The sequence below is a fragment of the Capra hircus genome, chromosome 21 (genome assembly GCF_001704415.2).
Source record: "Capra hircus breed San Clemente chromosome 21, ASM170441v1, whole genome shotgun sequence".
NCBI classification, from domain to species: Eukaryota; Metazoa; Chordata; class Mammalia; order Artiodactyla; family Bovidae; genus Capra; species Capra hircus.
The window spans coordinates 31574752-31597546 of NC_030828.1; the positions used below are offsets into that span (position 1 = coordinate 31574752).

Genomic DNA, 22795 nt, shown 5'->3' on the forward strand with positions numbered 1-22795 from the left:
TTTTTTTCTTTCATATTCATTGCTCCCATTTCATTTAGTTTATGTTTTCCAATTTCTGTCTCTTTTTTTTTATTCTTTCTCAAGCCTTTATCAAGCATAGCAGAAAAGCCTTTACACATAAATACCTAAATAGTATGTATAATTACATATTTAAGAAAACGTATGACTTTTTGCCTAGCTAAAAAGTTGATGACATTTTGATTCTACCTGTTTGACTTAGTATGAACAGAATGCTACATACGGATGGCTAACAAACACATGAAAAGATGCTCAACATCACTCATTATTAGAGAAATGCAAATCAAAACCACAATGAGGTACCACTTCACACCAGTCAGAACGGCTGCGATCCAAAAATCTGCAAGCAATAAATGCTGGAGACGGTGTGGAGAAAAGGGAACCCTCCTACACTGTTGGTGGGAATGCAAACTAGTACAGCCACTATGGAGAACAGTGTGGAGATTCCTTAAAAAATTGCAAATAGAATTACCTTATGACCCAGCAATCCCACTGCTGGGCATACACACCGAGGAAACCAGAATTGAAAGAGACACATGTACCCCAATGTTCATCGCAGCACTGTTTATAATAGCCAGGACATGGAAACAACCTAGATGTCCATCAGCAGATGAATGGATAAGAAAGCTGTGGTATATATACACAATGGAGTATTACTCAGCCGTTAAAAAGAATTCATTTGAATCAGTTCTGATGAGATGGATGAAACAGGAGCCAATTATACAAAGTGAAGTAAGCCAGAAAGAAAAACACCAATACAGTATACTAACACATATATATGGAATTTAGGAAGATGGCAATGACGACCCTGTATGCAAGACAGGAAAAAAGACACAGATGTGTATAACGGACTTTTGGACTCAGAGGGAGAGGGAGAGGGTGGGATGATTTGGTAGAATGGGAATTCTAACATGTATACTGTCATGTAAGAATTGAATCGCCAGTCCATGTCTGACGTAGGGTGCAGCATGCTTGGGGCTGGTGCATGGGGATGACCCAGAGAGATGTTGTGGGGAGGGAGGTGGGAGGGGGGTTCATGTTTGGGAACGCATGTAAGAATTAAAGATTTTAAAATTAAAAAAAAAAAAATAGATACACAAGAAAGGTTTACTATATAAAAGGGAACTACAGCCAATATCTTGCAATAACCTATAACCGAAAATAATTTGAAATATAGTATGTGTATAACAGAATCACCTTGCTGTGTACCTGAAACACTTTAAGTCAACTATACTTCAACAAAATGTATATATTAAGAAAAAAAAGAGTTTGCATTCTGAACCACATAAACATTGTATAGTGGTAAAGAACCCACCTGCCAACCCAGGAAACAATGAGATGTGGGTTCGATCCCTGGGTCAGGGAGATCCCCTGAAGGAGGGCATGGCAATCCATTCTAGTATTGCCTGGAAATTTTTCATGGACAGAGGAGCCTGGCAGCGTGCAGTCCATAGGGTCACAAAGAGTAGGACACGACTAAATTGACTTAGCAAGCATGAAACATTGTATATAATATTAAAACAAAACAAATCAAAAAGAGAGGCTTCCCTGGCGGCACAGTGGTAAAGAACCCGCCTGCCAATGCAGGAGACATGGGTTTGATCCCTGATCCAGGAAAATCCCACATGCTGTGGAGCAACTGAGCCCCTGTGCCACAGCTATGGAAGTCCACACGTCCTGGAGCCTGAGCTCCACCGCAGAGAAGCCACTGCGACGAGAGGCCTGCACGCTGCAGCTAGAGAGCAGCGCCCACTGTCCACAGCCAGAGGAAAGCCCGAGCAGCGAGGAAGACGCAGCACGGCCATAAACAAACAAATCACATAGCTGCACGCCGCAGCTAGAGAGCAGCGCCCACTGTCCACAGCCAGAGGAAAGCCCGAGCAGCGAGGAAGACGCAGCACAGCCATAAACAAACAAAGCACACAACTTTCTGAAAGACTAAAAAGAGGCTGAAACAGTGGAATAAACGCTTTCAGAATACTGACAGAAAATTTTCTTCATCTAGACTTCTACATTCAGCAACACCATCTTTGAAAATCAGGGTAGGAAAAAAGATTCAGACAAACAAAAACAGAGCTTAGGACTGAACAGCCCTCACTGTAAGAAATTCTCAGAATATAAAAGGCAGAAGAAAAATGATCTCAAATGACAGATTTTAAAAATTTAAAACTCAGAACTTATTATTTATGTCTTTAAGATATAAAAGAAACTGGAGTGTGGAATAGGTCAGGATGAGATAGGAAAGGAAAATATAAGTAAATACAATCCTACATTTACACCCAAAAGAGGAGGCTCCTGCCCTAAGTCCTACACTTTAGAAGATTACACGTATCAAAATATCAAAACATCAAAAATGTCAAAACAAAAAGATAGGAAGTAACTGAGTATATAGGAATTAATCCAGAGGGATTCACACACTGAACTGAGGCCTCCCCGCCCTAAGAGCAAACAATGAGGAAGAGAAGGAAAAAGGCAAACCACAGCCTCTGTGCTAGGAAACCAAGATAAAAATATCTAATTTTACTTAAAAATGGCCACCCCCCATTTCCTAAAGAAGTCTCTAGGCACCTGGATTATCCCATAAACTGCATTTCCTCCTCCTCTTGGGTTTGAGTGAGATAGTTTGAGTAGATACTTAGAACTGCCTATAAATCTTGAGTTTAAAAACTAGAACTCATCTGCCCAGGGTTTCTGGGGAGTTTCACCACATTAGTGCCCATCTGAGATTCAGAGACCCTTCTGGCCCAACTTCCACCCTGCCAACCCCAGGGAGAGCATTTCTCCTTTAAGACCTGGCTGAGCCCTGGGTAGGAAAGTAGGTCAAGCTGCTGACATAAACTAATTTATAACTTTTTAAGATGAAGACATTAAGAAAAAAGCTAACGTCCATCTATATTCTTGCCCTAGGTCATACAAATGTTAAGAGTGAGAGTCTATGCCTCTAGGGTTGAACAGTACACTCACTGTTAGTTACCTTAACTGCTGTGCTTTATAACACATGTTCCATAGAGTATCTTATAGGTAACAAATATTACATCAAAAAGGATGATGAATGAAAACTGGGAAGGAAGGAAAGGAGGTAGGAGGAGGCTAAAAAAACTAAGGTTAATGTTTAAGGTAAACTGATCACTTACCATCATTTTTTAATTCCTTTCTATGCCAAGAAGCTCATTTACCACACAAATCCATGCAGTATGATTCCTATAATAAAAAAAAATACAGTACATACTATTAGCCATAACACTGTCATATTTGTTTATAAAAAGATAAAAATTTCATTCCCATTAAGTTTCTCATTATATTCAACAACAACAAAAACATTACTCCTTTATATTTCATTTGGTTATACTATAGCATGCTTTATGCTGAACAATAATACCTCAATGCTCTCCAAAAATAATTAAATGGAAGAGAAAAAGTATTAATTACATAAACAGTCTCTGATATCCTAATCTGGAGGCTTCAAACTTCTTTTACTATAATCTATAAATACATACTTCTTATTGAAACAAAGTTTCATGAAGTTACATTTACCTCTATTGTGAGAGATGCACTCTAATATTTCCTGCTCTATTTCATTATTTAAATACTCTTTTCACTGAATTATGACCCACTAATGAATTCTGAAGGAGATCAGCCCTGGGATTTCTTTGAAAGGAATGATGCTAAACCTGAAACTCCAGTACTCTGTCCACCTCATGCGAAGAGTTGACTCATTGGAAAAGACTCTGATGCTGGGAGGGATTGGGGGCAGGAGGAGAAGGGGACAACAGAGGATGAGATGGCTGGATGGCATCACTGACTCGATGGACGTGAGTCTGAGCGAACTCCGGGAGTTGGTGATGGACAGGGAGGCCTGGCGTGCTGCGATTCATAGGGTCGCAAAGAGTCGGACACGACTGAGCAACTGAACTGAACTGAAGGGTCTACACAGAACAGATCCTACTTTTCAGGGAACCTGTTTAATGGTGGTCAAATCTTCATTCAAAGAAATCCAAAGCTAGGAAACTAGATTTAAAAAAAAAAGAGGACTGAGAAATTGCAAGAAACAGTGGCTTAATCCTGTAAGAAAAGCTGCTGAACAAAGAAAAATAAGCAGCAACTGGAACCCAACTTTCTGGGACAACGGTCTTGGTCACTTATCTTCACCAAGTGAATCCACTCCCTTTTAAATGCAGCACTTCAAATAAAAACATATGTTCAAACAAAAACTTACATACAAGTATTCATAGCAATGTTATTCCTAATAGCCAAAAAGTGGACACAACCCAAATGTCCAAAAACTGATGGATAAATAAAATGTGCTATATCCATTCAAGGAAATCTTATTCAGCCATTAAAAAAAGAATGAAGTGCTCGTACATGCTACAACATAAATGAATCTTGAAAACAAGATGCCAAATGAAAGAAGCCAGTCATAAAAGACCACACATTACATAATCCCACTCATATGTAATGTCCAAAATAGGCAAATCCGTAGAATCAGAAAAACAGATTATTGCTTGCCTAGGGCTACAGAGTTCGGAGAACGCAACGGCAACCCACTCCAGTACTCTTGCCTGGAAAATCCCATGGACAGAGGATCCTGGTAGGCTGCAGTCCCTGGGGTCGCTGAGGGTTGGACATGACTGAGCGACTTCACTTTCACTTTTCACTTTCATCCACTGGAGAAGGAAATGGCAACCCACTCCAGTGTTGTTAAACTTCCTAACTCCTCATACATCTCCAACCACGTCTCCTCCTCTCTTCTCTGGTGTTCTTTCCAGCTCAGCGACATGGCCTCTGTAAGTTCCCCAACAGGCCAGACACACTCCTGCCTCAGGGCTTTACACTTCAAAGTCCTCATCTGGAATGCTCAAGACTGACTCCATCTTTGCCCACGTGTAACTTTCTCAGTGAGGCCTACGAAAGCACTCTTCTTTAAAATTGCAATCTGTTTCTCTGACTCCCACTACTGGCACTCCCTATCCCACGTCTTCTCTAGAGCATTCATTACTTAAACTTACTTGGTGTACTGTCCATCTGTCCCCGCAAGAAAGTTAGCTGCATGATGATCTTTGGTTTGGGGCTACTGCTATAGCCTCAGAATACAGAACAGTGTCTGCTTTCAGAGAGGCATTCATTAAACACTTGTTTACTAACAAACGAAACCCATGTTAAAGAATCTTTGCTCAAAATGTTCCTCTCTTCTCACCCTATACATACTCAAAGCCTACCAATTCATCAAGACCAACTCAAAAAAGTCCTCTTTATGAAGCCCATTTTGATATCCCCAGCTGAAAGAGATCTTCATCTGAATTCCAAGACTACTTGACCTGTAACCATCACTTCTGAAAAGTAGGGAGAAGTGTGATACAGCAGAAAAAGTGTATACAAGCACTGGAGCCAACCAAATGGTCCTGTGACTATGAGAAGTTATTCAGCCTCTTCAAATATCGGTATGCTGCTGCTGCTGCTAAGTCGCTTTAGTCGTGTCCTACTCTGTGCGACCCCATAGACAGCAGCCCACCAGGCTCCCCCGTCCCTGGGATTCTCCAGGCAAGAATACTGGAGTGGCTTGCCATTTCCTTCTCCAATGCATGGAAGTGAAAAGTGAAAGTGAAGTCGCTCAGTCATGTCTGACTCTTTGCGACCCCATGGACTACAGCCTACCAGGCTCCTTTGTCCATGGGATTTTCCAGGCAAGAGTACTGGAGCGGGGTGCCATTGTTCTAACCCATAAAAATGAAGGCTAGATTGCTTACCCAAGATAATTTTTTCCACACAAAGACCTATTTACAAATATTCAATGGGGCTTTACTCATAATTTCTCTAAACTGGAAACAACTCAAATATCAAAAAGAAAAGATAATCCAATCTTGGAACATCTATATAGTAAAACAGAGAGCAATACAAAGGAATGAATATACAATAAAATAGATATCTCAGACAGTCTGCTCAGAAAAAGAAGCTGGATGCAAAAGAATACATTCTGAATGATTCCATTTATATCAAGTTTTAGAACATGCAAAACTAACCCCAGGTGGAAATATCAAAAGAGAGTTACCTTAGTTGGAGGGGAAGGACTGGAAAGAAGTACAAGGGAACTTTCTGGGAAGACGGATTGCAGCAGCGGTTCATAACTATGTATAACTGTGTTCTTACTCACTGCACTGCCCACTTTAAAAAAAGTGGGCATGCTTTTTGTAAACTATACCTCAGTAAAACTGATCAAAGGACACACAGTTTGGCGGGGGCGGGGGGGAATGAAGGCTATCCTTAGTTTATAAGGTTGTTAGGAGGATTAGATGAGAAACACGTGTACTGAAATCAGCACAACACAGTGAGAAAGACAGCACAATAATATGGGACTGAATCTCAATTTAGCAAATTATTAAAGCTACTAATTACATAACCTTGTGCACAAGTCATGAATCCCTCAGAACTTCAGTTTTCTCTTGAGTAAAGAGAATAATATCTACTTTACAGTTAAAAGGTAGCAAACTAGAGTTTCTGCTAGTTAACACAATATTGGTTACATAACAAGTCCCCAAATGGTTTTTAAAATAAGACATAAAGACCAGCACATAAAGATGCTCAACTGGTGTTATATTTTTCCCCCATTTCCTTTGGATGACAATTTTCTCCTCTATTACATTTTAGAATCTTGAAAGACAAGATCAGCATTTCAGTGATCTTCCTTTTCCTCTATTTAAGATAGTATGTTTAAAATGGTAGGCATTGAACAAAGATTTTTAAGGAAAGGAAGGAAGTAGGCTGGCTTGTTGATTAAGCAGAATTACCTCTTTTGACCTTTTTCTTTTGGTCATTCCAGAATCAATTAGTGAACTTTCCAATAAAGACAACTGTAGGCTAGATACCAACAATTTTTTAAGGGAGACACAAATTTATGTATTAATATTATATGATCCATATGCACTGGACAACAGATTGGAAATAGACAAGAAGCAATGTGGAGCCTGGTGGAAAGACTCTTACATAACAAACGCTATAAAGAAAGATCCACACAGTCAAGAAGGAAAGCAAAGAGAAGTGATCAGGTGAGAACCCACACCTGAAGGAGGGGACACAGAAGTAGGGGAATTACTTGGGTTTGGAGATCCTCTTTGGAAAGAGAAGGGTTTGGACCACATATTGGGCACCCCAGGCCTAGAGTCTGAGACTGGAAAGACAAATCTCCTTCACTGGTGTGCAGACCAGTGGGATTGGCAGGGGAACTGTGAGAAACTTGAATTCCACTCATTAAGGGCAGGCATACACTTGCTTCCTTGCTCCCAGAACAAGGCAGAGGAAGCAGACTGAGACTGCCTGTGACTCTAGCTGCTTTTCCCGACCACCCCAGTGCACGTCCTGGCCCATCTTGCTCCACCACACAGCTCCCCACTAGGGTGAACGTTGACACTGTCAAGGGGCAGGGCAGAGGTGAAGGGATAGTGCCGACTCAGACCCAGCTCTGCATCTGAGTAAGGCAAGGGCAGCTATTACTGGTACTCTCAGAGGCAGCAGATGCAAAGTAGTGTGGACTCTGATGTGCCAAGACAGTCCCAGCGCATGCCCCAACCCACACTGAGTGGCTGCTCCCACCCCTCTTGCTCCAGTGTAGCTCCCTTCTGGGGAATGATGCCAGTGCTGTGAGAGGAGAGAGCATACACGAAGAGGGAATAGAAGCAGTCTGGCCCCACCCTTAAGGCTTCTGCTCCAGCACCTTGGTGTGTCCTCTACTAAGCATCAAAGTCCTGGCTCACACCTGGTTCTGACTCTTGCTCTTCCTTCTACAGCCCCACCTCCCATCACAGTGACAGGTGCCAGCAAATCTGGGGTAAGATGTGACTCGTGCTCACTTCAAATCCAGCTCTCCCACCAAAGCCAATAGGCTCACACAGACTGCATAAGGACACACCCACAAAAGGATACCCCTTTAAGATCACCATACTTAACAGTTTCACCTAATTTTACAGAGATAGAAAGTTGATCAAAATGAGATGACAGAAGAATTTATTTAAAGTGAAAGAAAAATATATATATAAACAATTTATCAGGAAAAGAGATCAAAACAGGAATAAGAATGCTAACTAAATTAGGGAGAAGAATAGATGAACACAGAGAGGGCTTTAAAAAGGAACTAGAAAACGAAAAAGAACCAGTTAGAGCTGAAGAATGCAATAAATGAAATTAAAAAAAAAAAAACTAGAAGGACGTTAAGAGCAGACTAGGTGATACAGAAGATTTCCCAAGTTATCTGGAAGATAGAGAAATGGAAATCACCCAACCACAACAGTAAGAAAAAAAATTTTTAATCAGAACAGTTTAAGCAACATCTAAGAAAACACCAAGCATACTGAGATTTGTATTATAGGGGTCCCAGAGGGAAAACATTCAAAAGTGTATTTGATAAAATTATGGCTGAAAACTTTCCAAACCCGAAGAAGGAAACAGATAATCAGATACAGGAAGCACAGAGGGTCCCAAACAAGATGAACCCAAACAGACCTAAACCAAAACATATCATAATTAAAGTGCAAAACTTAAAGAGAGAATTCTAAAAGCACCAAGAGAAAAACAGAGTCATGTACAAGGGAATACCCATAAGGCTTCTGCAGAAAGCCTGCAGGCCAGACAGGAGTGGCAGGAAACATTCTAAATGCTGAAAGGGAAAAACTAGGATACTCTCTACCCAGCAAAATTATGAGTCAGAACTGAAAGAGAGATAAAGAACTTCTCAGACAAGCAAAAAGTAAAAGAGTTCATCAACTCTAAACCGATCCTAAAAGACATGTTATAAGGTCTTCCCTAAGTGGAAAAGACAAGACTACAACAAGAAGTAAGAATTTCTATTAGATGAAAATTCCACTATTACAGTAAGTAACCATTTAGCCCTTACTATTAAGGGCTGTGGTATGGTAAATATACAGCAAAGGCTGAGGATCAACCATTTAAATAACTCAGCATAAAAATGAAAAGATAAAAACTGTAAGATCAACTATAACTACAATGAACAGTTAAGGAATACATATGAAAATGTAAAATATAATGTAAAGAATACAAAATATAGTGGGAGTGAGAAAAATGCAGATCTTTTAGAATATGCTTTGATTTAAATGACTACCAGTTTAAAACAAGTAGATATACATCAACACATTCTTTTCAAGTGCACAAGGAGTGTTCTCCAGAATAGATCATATGATAGGTCACAAAACAAGTTTAAACAAATTGAAGAAAGTTTATATCAAGCAATTTTCTAACCACAATGGTATGAAAAAGGAATCAATTACAGGAAGAAAAACGAGAAAAACACAGACACATGGGGACCAAGCAGCACACTAATAAAAACAACAAGGGATTAATGAACAAATCAAAAAGAAGATCAAAAATTACCTTCAGACAAATGAAAATAAAAACACAACTCTCCAAAACCTATGTGATGCAGCAAAAGCAAATCTAAGAGGAAAGTTTATAGCAATATAAGCCTATGTCAGGAAACAAAAAAAAGAAATTCACAAATAATCCAATCTAGCATCTAATGTAATTAGGAAAAAAAAAAAAAGAACAAAAAGCTCAAAGTGAGCAGAAGGAAGAAAATAATAAAGATCAGAGAGGAAATAAATAAAATAGAGACCAAAAAATAGAAAAGATCAATTTAATCAGCACCCGGTTTTCTGAAATGACAAAATTTAAAGCCTTCAGCCAGGCTCATCAAGAAAAAAAGAAAGTGGATCCAAATAAACAAAATGAGAAATTAAGAGAAGAAACTACATCTAATATCATGGATATACAAAAAAAAATCATAAGAGAATACTACAGTCATATGAGAATATGGTGACAAACAGAAGAAATGGAAAATTTTCTAGAAACATACAAACTTCTAAGACAGAATCAAGAAGAAATAGACAACCTGAATAGACCAATCACTAGCAGTGAGATTGAATTAGTAATCAAAAAAAACTTACAGCAAACAAAAGTTCAGGAACTGATGGTTTCATAGCGGAATTCTACCAAACACATGAAGAACTAATACTTATCCTTCTCAAACTATTTCCAAAAGTTAAAGAGGAATAAATACTCCCAAATTCATCCTACAATGCCACCATCATGCTGATACCAAAAAGAAACACAGATACTCCAAAAAAAGAAAATTACAGGGCAACATCTCTGATGAATACAGATGTAAAACTCCTCAACATAATACTAGCAAACTGATTTCAACACTATATAAAAAGATCACACACATGACCAAGCAGGGGTTTTTCCAGGCATACAAGGATGACCCAATATCTGTAAATCAATCAATGTAATACACAACATTAATAAAAGGAAGAATAAAAATCACATAATCATAGATGCAGAAAAAACACCTGATAAAATTCAACATCCATTAATGACAAAAACTTTCATCAAAGTTGGTACAGAAGGAACACATTTGAATATAACAATGGCTATTTATGACAAATCCACAGCTAACATCATACTCAATGGTGAAAAGCTGAAAGTTTTTCCTCTGGGATCAGGAACAAGACAGGGATTTCCACCTTTACAACTTCTCTTTAACATAGTAGAATTGCAAATCCTACACATAGCAATTGGACAATAAAAAGAAACAGGACACCTAAATTGGAAGGAAATAAATAAAACTGTCCCTATTTGCAAATGACATGATGCTATATACAAAAAACCCTAAGGTCCTAACCAAAAAAAATATTACAACTGATAAGCAGGTTTAGTAAAGTTACAGGATACAAGGCTAACACAGAGAAATATGCTGCTTTTCTACACACTAATAATAAATTATCAGAAAGCAAAAAAAAAAATCCCATTTAAAATCACATCAAAAAAATATATATATATATAGGAATAAACTTAACCCAGGAGGTAAAAGACCTACACTCTGAAAACTATAAGACACTGATGAAGGAAACTGAAAATGATACAAAGAAATGGAAAGATGACCTATGTTTATGGACTGGAAGAATTCACATTGTTAATATTACCCAAAGCAATCTACATATTTATGCAATCCCTGTCAAAATACTTGTGACATGTTCACACAGAACTAGACCAATAATCCTAAAAATCATTTAGAATCACAAAAGAAACTGAATAGCAAAAGTAATCTTTAGAAAAAAGAACTAATCTGGATTCACACTCCCTGACTTCAGACTACACTACAAAACTACAATAACCAAAACCATACACTAATGGCACAGAAACAGACACGTGTATCAGTGGAATGGAATAGGGAGCTCAGAGAAAAACCCATGCACTTATGGTCAGTCAATTTACAACAGAAGAGGAAGGAATATACAACAGGAATGAAGACAGTCTCTTTAATAACTGGTGATGGGAAAACTGGACAGCTACCTGTAAAAGAAAAAATTGGGACATTTTCTCACTCCAAATTTAAAAATAAACCGAAATGGATTAAAGACCTAAATGTAAGACCAGAAACCATAAAATCCCTAGAAGAAAATGCAGGCAGAACACTCTTTGATACAAATTGAGACAACATATTTTTGGATCTGTCTCCTAAGACAAAGGAAACAAATGTAAAAAAAATAAGCAAATGTGACCTAATTGAACTTACTTGGGTGAACTATAATTTGTAGGTTAATAAATACATTAAGGGACATGTGTAGCATAAATTTAAATACCACAAAGAATTTCTGAGGAGCCATCCCTTTCAATAAGAAATCAATAGAGCGAGCAAGCACAGAAGTGACACCAGGAGCCCATGTCAGGTTAAACGTCACCACTGCATCAGGTTAAAAATGTTACCTTAGGCTTCCCTGGTGGCTCAGTCATGGAGAACCCACCTGCCAATGCAGGAGACATGGGTCTGCTCCCTGCATCGGCAGGCAGATTCTTTACTACTGAGCCATCTGAGAAGTCCTCACATGCCATTATACGTTTGTCCTAACCCATAAAATGTACACCAAGAGTAGAGAGTAATGTAAACTATGGACTCTAGGTCACAATAATTTGCCAGTGTAGGTTCATCAACGGTAACGAATGTACCACTCTGGCAATGGATGTTGGTAATGGGGAGGCTACACATGAGTATAGACAGGGAGTACATGGGAAGTCTCTGTATTTTCCTCCTAATTTTGCTGCAATTCTAAAACTGCTCTAAGAAAAGATTTCTATTGGGGAAAAAAAAAAAAAAAAAAAAGGATGGGGAGGGTTCCTATAGTACTGCAGGAAGATCCTGAACTCAACTCCTCCCATGTATACAACAAATCGAAAACTATACATGAATAATTTCCTTGGAAAGGGACATAAAAACTTGGTAAAAAGAACTTCCACAACAAAGGGCAGAACATCAATACAGATATGAGAGGCAGAGGATGAGAGAGGCAGAGATAGTTTCGCCAAGGAAAACCCCAATACCAGCTGCGTCAATTCACAATCAGGAGGTTCCAGAAGGTACGGATCTTTTCTCTGAAAAGTGAGGGATCTGAGCTCTACATCAAGCACTCCAACCCCTAGATCCTGCACAGGAGAGATGAGCCCCCCAAACAACTGTCTTTAAATAACAACAGAAAATATGTCCAGGAAACCTACAGAACTTCTGGGAATGGACAGTTCAGTTCAGTTCAGTTCAGTCGTGTCCGACTCTTTGCAACCCAATGAATCCCAGCACACCAGGCCTCCCAGTCCATCACCAACTCCCAGAGTTCACTCAGACTCACGTCCATCGAGTCAGTGATGCCATCCAGCCATCTCATCCTGTTGTCCCCTTCTCCTCCTGCCCTCAATCCCTCCCAGCATCAGAGTCTTTTCCAATGAGTCAAGTCTTCGCATGAGGTGGCCAAAGTACTGGAGTTTCAGCTTTAGCATCATTCCTTCCAAAGAAATCCCAGGACTGATCTCCTTCAGAATGGACCGGTTGGATCTCCTTGCAGTCCAAGGGACTCTCAAGAGTCTTCTCCAACACCACAGTTCAAAAGCATCAATTCTTCAGTGCTCAGCCTTCTTCACAGTCCAACTCTCACATCCCTACATGACCACTGGAAAAACCATAGCCTTGACGAGACAGACCTTAGCTGGCAAAGTAATGTCTCTGCTTTTCAATATGCTATCTAGGTTGGTCATAACTTTTCTTCCAAGGAGTAAGCATCTTTTAATTTCATAGCTGCAGTCACCATCTGCAGTGATTTTGGAGCCCAAAAAAATAAAGTCTGACACTGTTTCCACTGTTTCCTCATCTATTTCCCATGAAGTGATGGGACCAGATGCCATGATCTTCGCTTCCTGACTCACAGGTAGATTTACTCAACCCAGGAATCAGCACAAAAACACCTGATTAAAAAGTGCATAGACCATAAGTGATGAGGACCCACTTTCTAATCTTGAAGTATCTGCCAGAGACCATAAGCCAATTAGAACACTCCCCAGGGACTGAACCACTGGCAGGAGCCTTTTCCAAGATTTATTTTTTATTGAGGTGACCTTGGCTTATACTGTTACATAATTTCACATACACAACATGATATTTCTACTTGTGTATACCGAACAGTGTGCTCACCAAAAATTTAGATTCCATCTGTCAACACAGTTAACCACCTTTATCCATTGTACCCTACTCCCCTCCTGTCCCTTCTCCTCTGGTAACCATTATTCTGTTCTCTGTATCCACATGTTTCTTCTGGTTTGGGTTGTTCACTTATTTTTTGTTTTTATATTTCACATAAGTGAAATCTTACAGTATTTGTCTTTCTCCCATGCGACTTACTTCACTGAGCATAGTACACTCAAGCTCTATCCACGTTGTTGCAAATGGCAAGGTTTCATCTTTTGATGGCTGAGTAGTATTTAATTATGTGTATATACAAATATATATATATATATATATAACATCTTTATCCATTCATCTATTGATGAGCACTTAGATTGTTTCCACATCTTGGTGATTCTAAATAATGTGGCAATGAACATAGGGGGCACAGTTATCTTTCCAGATTAGTGTTTTCATATTCCTTAAATAAATACCAGAAAGTGGGATAGCTGGATTATACGGTAGATCTATTCCTAATTTTTGAAGAATGTCCATAGTATCTTCTAAAGTGCCTGCACCAATTTATAGTCCCACCAACAGTGCATCAGGTTTCCCTTTTCTCCATATCCTCACCAACATTTGTTATTTCTTGGCTTTGCAATAATAGCCATTCTACCTGGCATGAAGAGATATCTCATTATAGTTTAGATTTTCATTTCCCTATTAATTAATGATGTTAAACACCTTTTCATGTGTCTGTCATCATTTGCATGTTTTCATTGGAAAAATAACTATTCAGATCATCTGCCCACTTTTCAATGAATTGTTCCTTTTTGTTGCTGTTGAGCTGTATTAGTCCTTTATATATTTTGGATATTGACCCCTTATCAGATACATCATTTGCAAATACCTTCTTCCTCAGTACGTTGTCTTTGTTTTGTTGACGGTTTCCTTTACTGCACATAAGTTCTTTAATTTAATGTAGTACCATTTGTTTACTTTTGCTTTTGTTTCCCCTTGCCTTAAGAAACTAATCTAGAAAGATATTGCTAAGACTGATGTCAAGGAACATACTACCTACAGTTTCTTCTAGGAGTTTCATGGTTTCAGGTCTTACATTTAAATCATTAATTCATTTTGAGTTGATTTTTGTGTACAGTGTGAGATAGCAGTCTAGTTTCTTTTTTTTGCCTCTTGCTGTCAAGTTTTCCCAGGAGCATCTGTTGCAGAAGCCGTCCTTCCTCCATTGTATGAGCTTTGTTCCTTTGTCATAAATCAGTAGTCCATATATGAGTGGGTTTATTTCTCAAATCTCTACTACTGGTAAGTGTGTCTATTTTTCTGCCAGTGCCATGCTGTATTGCTTACTATGGCTTTTCAAAATAGTTTGCCATCAGGGAGTGTGCTACTTCCAGTTTTGTTCTTTTCTCAGGATGCTTTGGCTATTCAGTACCTTGTGCCTCCATATAAATTTTAATATTATATAAAGTTCATAATTTTTGGCTTTATTTCTCTGAAAAATATCCCTGGAATGTTGACAGGACTGCACTGAATCTGTAGATTGCATTGGGTAATATGGCCTTTTTAACAATATTAATTCTTCCAATCCGTAAGCATGGAATATCTATTTATTTGTGTCTTCTTAAATTTCTTTCAACAATGTCTTATATTTTTGAGTTTAAAGGTCTTTCAAATCCTTACTTTTATTCCTATTATTTTATTGCAAATTTAAATAGGATTCTTTTCCTAATTATTCTTTCTGCTAGCACATTGTTAGCATATAGTAATACAACAGATTCCTGTATTTTTATTTCGTATCCTGCAACTATACTGTAGTATTATTTCTCTTCTTTCTTTTCTTGGCTTATCAGCATGTGGAATCTTAGTTCCTCAGCCAGGGATCAACCTGTGCCCCCTGCAGTGGAAGTATGGAGTCCTAACAAGTGGTCTGCCAGGGAATTCCCCTATATTTATTTCTAATAGTTTTTTGGTGGCATCTTTAGGGTTTTCTATTTATAAAATCATGTTATCCTCAAATAGTGATGAATTTACATCTTCTTTCCAATTTGGATGCCTTCTATTTCCTTTTCCCGCCTGAGTGCTCTGGCTAGGATTTCCAATACTATGTTGAATAAGAGTGGCAAGAGTTGGCATCTTTGTCTTGCCCCAATTTTAGAGAGATAGCTTTAAGCTTTTCACCATTAAGTATGATATTAACTGAAGGTCTGTTTCATATATGGCCTTTATTATGTTGACATATATTCCTCTTAAACGCACTGTGTTGAGAGTGTTTATCATAAATGAGTGTTAAATGGTGTCACATGCTTTTTTCTGCATTTATTGAGATAATCATATGATTTTTAGCCTTCTTTTTGTTAAAGTGGCATGTCACATTTACTGATTTGTAGATGCAAATTTAAAAAAAAAAACCACTGACATGTACACTTTAACGGATGAATTTTCTATGCGAAATATCTCAATACAGCTTTTTTATAAAAGGAGTTAGAATTTCCAAAATTTCAGTTACTACTTTCATACTTGTCCTAACTACCATCTGTACTATTATCTACATTAACATTTCTCTATGAAAAAAACTACATTTTTACTTAAATTTTAAAAGGAACCGTAACACCACCATAAATGAAAAATCAGCTAATATAAAAAAATGAATATGGCAAAATACTGAGAGGGCTACTCAAATTAAATGAGAACTACAGGCTACAGGAAAACAATGGCCAAGCAGAAACTAGAGTACACACACACACAAAAAGATAGTAAGCAGGGAATGAACACTAGGACTAACTGGGCCCAAGGTTTCTGAACAGGTTGCTGCCTGTGAGGAACTGAAGTTTCACTTGTCCTACCCTGCCCTGCAGTCCCAGAATGTACAGACACCTGAGAGTCCTAGAGATAAAAATGCGAAGACTGGCTCAAGTGCCAGGAAAGGCATCTGTCCTCTCTGAGTTCAGGCGCACAGGTTCTGAAACGGCAAGAATCAAATGGCATGCCCAAAATAGGAAGAAGTCTGCTATCAGCATGACTCTAAAAAATACAGGCCCAACTAACCAAAGTAACGACAGTACTTCTATCCACAAACTGTCTCGTATTTGTCAGTAAATTCTAGAAAAATCAGGGTTTCAATCAGTTACTCTCCAACGTTCATAAAATTTATCACTCATGTTTTTGCCTCTTCTAAAATAAAAGAAAATCTTGAGTATTTACTTTTTGAGACTGGAACTTAAACAATCCTGATGTCAGCACACTCAAAACTATTGTTAATTTTTCACAATTGCCAACTGGAAAATAAGTGTGTAACAGTAAAGTAAGTATTCTGAAAAGCAATACAGACATTTTATAATTCCAAGTTATTTAATGAAGTTTTCAATTCTGATCACTCCTATATTTATTACCATGAATATATCAACTAAGAGGTATTTCATGCTGTTTTTAGAAAAGGCAGAGGAACCAGAGATCAAATTGCCAACGTCCGCTGGATCATCGAAAAACCAAGAGAGTTCCAGAAAAACATCTATTTCTGCTTTATTGACTATGCCAAAGCCTTTGACTGTGTGGATCACAATAAACTCTGGAAAATTCTGAAAGAGATGGGAATACCAGACCACCTGACCTGCCTGTTGAGAAATCTGTATGCAGGTCAGGAAGCAACAGTTAGAACTGGACATGGAACAACAGACTGGTTCCAAATAGGAAAAGGACTACATCAAGGCTGTATATTGTCACCTTGCTTATTTAACTTATATGCAGAGTACATCATGAGAAACATTGGGCTGGAGGAAGCATAAGCTGGAATCAAGATTGCAAGGAGAAATACCAATAACCTCAGATATGCAAATGACACCACCCTTATGGCAGAAAGTGAAGAACTATAGAGCCTCTTGATGAAAGTGAAAGAGGAGAGTGAAAAAGTTGGCTTAAAGCTCAACATTCAGAAAACGAAGATCATGGCATCCAGTCCCATCACTCCATGGCAAATAGATGGGGAAACAGTGGAAACAGTGGCTGACTTTATTTTTGGGGGGCTCCAAAATCACTGCTTTCCTGGTGGCTCATAGATTAAAGCGTCTGCCTCCAATCCGGGAGACCCAGGTTTGATCCCTGGGTCTGGAAAGGAAATGGTAACCCACTCCAGTATTCTTGCCTGGAGAATCCCATGGACGGAGAAGCCTGGTAGGCTACAGTTCATGGGGTCGCAAAGAGTTGGACACGACTGAGCGACTTCACTTTCCTTTCCTTTTCCTTTCCAAAATCACTGCAGATGGTGACTGCAGCCATGAAATTAAAAGACGCTTACTCCTTGGAAGGAAAGTTATGACCAACCTAGACAGCATATTAAAAAGCAGAGACATTACTTTGCCAACAAAGGTCCATCTAGTCAAGGCTATGGTTTTTCCAGCAGTCATGTATGGATGTGAGAGTTGGACTATAAAGAAAGCTGAGTGCCACAGAATTGATGCTTTTGAACTGTGGTGTTGGAGAAGACTCTTGAGAGTCCCTTGGACTGCAAGGAGATCCAACCAGTCCATTCTAAAGAAGATCAGTTCTGGGTGTTCATAGGAAGGACTGACGTTGAAGCTGAAACTCCAATACTTTGGCCACCTGACACAAAGAGCTGACTCATTTGAAAAGACCCTGATGCTGGGAAAGATTGAGGGCACAAGGAGAAGGGGACAACAGAGGATGAGATGGTTGGATGGCATCACCAACTCAGTGGATATGAGTTTGGGTAGGCTCCGGGAGTTGGTGATGGACAGGGAGGCCTGGCATGCTGCAGTTCATGGGGTTGCAAAGACTTGGACACGACTGAGAGACTGAACTGAACTGAATTGAAGAGGTATTTATTTTCTTCCATAAACCCATGCCTCTTTGAAAATATCAAAATTACCTCTCCTTTCCAACAATATATTAAAAGCAAGCTTGACACATAGAGAAATCTTTACAAATGAAATATGATGTCTGAGATTTTCTTCCAAAAGAATGGGAAGTGACAGCTTTTGTGGGGCAAGACTGTCCGTGCATAGGTAATTGCTGAAATAGATTGGTACACAGAAATTAATTTTTCTATTCTCTCCACTTTGCATATGTTTTCAAAATATATAATAAACTTACTTTAGGAAGTTATCACTAAAATGTAGAAATTATTTTAGTAAAGTTTCATGAAATCTTTAGTGTTTCATGTCACAGAGCAAAAAAATATTTCCTAATATTTTTTAAGGATGTCTCCACCGATGGACTGTAGATCTTTCTCTTTATATTCCGTAAGACCTACCGCCAAAGCCAGACACACGTTTGTGAAAAGGTTACCATCCCAGCATAGAACTGGAAACAGATTTTTATTAGTGACTTGTTTTGTTATACAAGCCATTAGCCGTTTTCATTTCTACAATTTCAGAAATGCTGATTTCACAAAGGATATTAGACTGCACCATTACAGAGAATCCTATTTATCTTCCCATTAAATACCACTACCACTTTCTAAGTGTTTAAAGAATGTTCCTATATGATTTCCCAAAGAATTTTTGCTTCTTCTTTAAACTAGGTTGGGTTGTGATTGGGTGTGAAGGTGAAAGACGACAACGTCAATCCCCTTCATATAGTGGTTAAATGAAGGAATCAGTGAAGTCAGTATCAAATCAACATGTAGAGATTCTTAAATATCTATGAAGCTGGAAGAACAATTTTGAAGTCTATGCTTAAAACACTAGATCCTTTGGAGCTCAATTTACCAATTTTTTCATAACTGTATCTATATAGCCACACTGATTATGCTTCCATACATATTCACCAGGTAAAGTGACCTAAACCATCAGGGTTCAGAGAATGAAAAAAAAAAAATTGCAGCTCAATGGAGTGGGGAGAAAGAGAGAAAAGGAAAAAGCATATGCTGAGTGCTTAATATGGGCCAGAAGCAGTTCTAAAGCTTAAGACACCTCATTTACTTGCTATCAACAAACTTGTGAGATAGACAATAATATCCACATTTTATAGGTGAGGAAAAATTTGTCTGTCAAAGCACAAGTAGGAGATCTGGGATTCAAACTCAGATCAGTTTGCCTTCAAAGCCATTAAGCCACACTTCCACTGACACCTTTCCAAATCATAATAAAAATTGACTCTGTAATTAATTCCTTAATGGATATTATTCAAATCACTTCAATATGCAGCATAAGTCAATCTGCGACGAACACATTTTGAAGAAAAGTCGTATTTAACAACAACGACAAAAAAAAAAACAAGGACCAGAGCATCAATATAAACCAGAGTGGGGCATTGGTCAGAATACCAACCTTAGGTTTAAAAAGCTTAATTCCAGATGAACCATTTACCAGCGGCTGACCTGGGGCAAGGAATGACCTCAGTTTCCCCACTGGTAAAATGTACAATGCTTATCCCATTCTTCCACCTCGGATCGTTGACATTGATGGGAATGAAATTGCTAACGCTGGTAAAATCAACATGTGCTTATATATAAGGAATGACTCAATAAGATATTATACTGAAGAGCTATTTTCATGTTAGAATAACTTGGCACAAATAGAATGAGGAATACAGATCACCAACAACAGGAAGAAGCTGCTCTCAAGCGGGCGGGCCCCATCTCAGCGGGAGCCACTTGACAGCAGCAGGTGCTGCTTGGAGGACCAGTTTTCTGTCTGCTTTCAAACAATCCCGTCCCTCACTGGCACGGGAGGGAAGGCGCGAATGAAGGGCTGGGCAAGGAGCACCAAAAGAGGCAGAAGGTTAGGTTCTAACTACACCCAGGTGCCAGGCCCTGGTTAAACTCCTTACCCCTCCAGGCCTCAATTCACGCATCTGTAAGACGCAGAGACCTTTCCCGCCCTGCTTCCCGGGCAGAGCTAACACCCGAGTCAACGTACAGGAAAAGCGTGGTAAACCCTGCTGAGAATGACACGGTGACGATCACCTGTCAAATGAAAGGCTGGGAGGACGGCTACTCCGTTAGCCCCTAGCGGTTTGGACATTCCGAAAGCGTCGACCCGCGGCCGCCCTGGGCCGCCCCTCTGATGGAGTAAAGCAGCCCCCCGCCCACCTCTCGGCCCGCGGGGTGCGCGGAGTCCCCTGTCGCTCACACCCCTAGATGAGTACGCAGGGCAGGCCCAGAGCCTGCCCACCCCCGTCCCTCGGCCTCCTCGGAGGACCCCACGGCCCTCCCGAGCTGCCGCGGCTCCCCTCCCCCAGCAGTGTTCCCTGTCCCTCTCCGCTCGCACTCCCAGGTGAGGGGAGGGGGTGAAAGGGCGTACCCCGCCGCCATTTTGTCCCCTCGGCCCCCTCTACGCCTTCCGCCGACCCGCACCCCAGTCCAGGATCTCCCGGCTCTGCGTAACGCGCGCCCCTCGCGGACACTCACCCCTGGCCGCCCAGCGCAGTTCGGGGCGGCTCCGAGCGTCCCGCCGGGAAAGGGGCGGGGCGGGGCGATTGCGGAGGGGCGGGGCGGCTGGCCGGCGCACCACGTGACTCCCAGCTGCGGCCGCGCCCCTCAGTGCTCCACTCACCGGCAGCCCGCGCGCAAGCGCAGCCAGGTTCCCGCCGACGGGCCGCCGAGGCGGGAGGTAGGGCGTGGGTTTCTTTCGTGACCGGGGCGCGGCTGCTTCTCGGGTCTGTTCCCTTCCCCAGGCTGTGCTTGCATCCCACTTTTGGCCACACAGTTGTTTCTCTCACGAAATCAGTCCCTCCCTTCCCTCTGCTTCCTTTATCATCATAGTCTGTCCCATAGATAAAGAACCGAGAAGTCCGCCTCAGAAATCTGTAACTGAAATTGCTTCAGAAAAGTGCAGTCCTAAGCGAAACACAGCTTACCCCCTGCCGCAAAGCTTTATTCGGCACCGCCCGGGTGCCAGACTTGAAAGGATCAAAGTACAAAGACCTAACAATTGTGTTTTCCGTACTTCAAAGACATAGGAATTAAGTAATTCAACGATGTCAGAACCATTCAGACCTTAATTATCACATAAATATTACCCCATTCACTTCTCAGCCGGCTGAGAAACTCAAGCTCATTATACCTTTCCCTCCCCTTTTTTACCCACAGTATGCAGGAAGTTATGGAATACAATGGAGTCTACCTCGCAGCTAGACTCTAAGTGCTGTGAGGGTAGGAACCATACTGTTGGTGGTTCAGGCCGTTCCCACCTCCTGCCTTCTTAGAAAACTTGCTCTTTCATTTAATAAGTGATTTTTGAGCACTTACTGTATGTCAGATGCTATTCTAGATGCTTGGAGTTAAGTAAACAATAGATAAAAATCCTTGCCTTCCTAGAGCAGGGTAGAGATGATAATTAAATAAAATGAGTAGGGTAAAGAGAGCACATATTGCCCTTTCATAAAAGGTGGTTAGGGCCTTATTCCTCTTATCATTGTCCCCTTTCTCCTCTCACTCTCATTTCTGTAAGCATCTAAACAACCATTTCCATCTTGAAATCTCTCACCAAACCCACTGAACTGAACTGAACAGCAAAAGTAAAGACTGACTTTGGGGTCAGGTCATGTAAGTGTGTGATCTTGGGAAAATAACTCTCTAAACTTCATTTTTTCTCATCTGTAAAATGTAGTTTTAAGATACACTTTAATGAGTTTTTGTGAGTCTTAAATGAATCAATTTTTAGAAAGCACTTAAAATATTTTAGTGTACAGTTAGAGCTCAGATTGTACCAGTGACTGTTTATTTTTTTCATTTAGCCTTAAAACAAATATGAGGTAGGTACTATCATATAGAGGGTTCCCTGGTGGCTCAGATGGTAAAGAATCTGCCTGCGGTGCAGGAGACATGGGTTCAATCCCTGGGTCAAGAAAATCCGCTGGAGAAGGAAATGGCTACCCACTGCAGGATTCTTATCTGGAGAATTTCATGGACAGAGGAGCCTGGTGGGCTACAGTCCATGGGGTTGCAAAGAGTCAGACACAACTGAGTGACTAACACTTTAACTTTCACTTTTTTCTATCATATAGGGCTTTCCAGGTGACACTGGTAGTAAACCAGCCTGCCAATGCAGGAGACATGGGTTTGATCCTTGGTTCAGGAAGATCTCCTGGAGAAGAAAATGGCAACCCACTCCAGCGTTCTTGCCTGGAGAATCCCACGGACAGAGAAGCTTGGCAGGCTATAGTTCAGGGGGTTGCAAAGAGTCAAACATGACTGAAGTAACTTAGTATACTGAAGTGACAGGCACGTACTATCATACAACTGTCCCTTTTTCTTTAGCTGCCTGTCTTGCCCCACCTCTTGACTTCTGACACGCTCGTCCCTCCAGT

At 40.2% G+C, this 22795-nt stretch overlaps 1 protein-coding gene across 2 annotated transcripts in view; it reads right to left on the reverse strand.

The window, feature by feature from the left end:
- Positions 1-21020, reverse strand: part of SCAPER (S-phase cyclin A associated protein in the ER) — a 400712-nt gene extending 379692 nt beyond the window's left edge. The window contains exons 1-2 of one of the 2 annotated variants that reach the window (XM_018066270.1): positions 20895-20959; positions 3153-3219 (exon numbers count right to left, since the gene is read on the reverse strand). In XM_018066270.1, coding sequence (XP_017921759.1) covers positions 3153-3158 — 6 coding nt within the window. In that variant the 5' untranslated portion in view covers positions 3159-3219; positions 20895-20959. Of the gene's footprint in view, positions 1-3152; positions 3220-20894 lie in introns of both variants that reach the window. The other variant, XM_018066269.1, reaches the window with a different exon arrangement.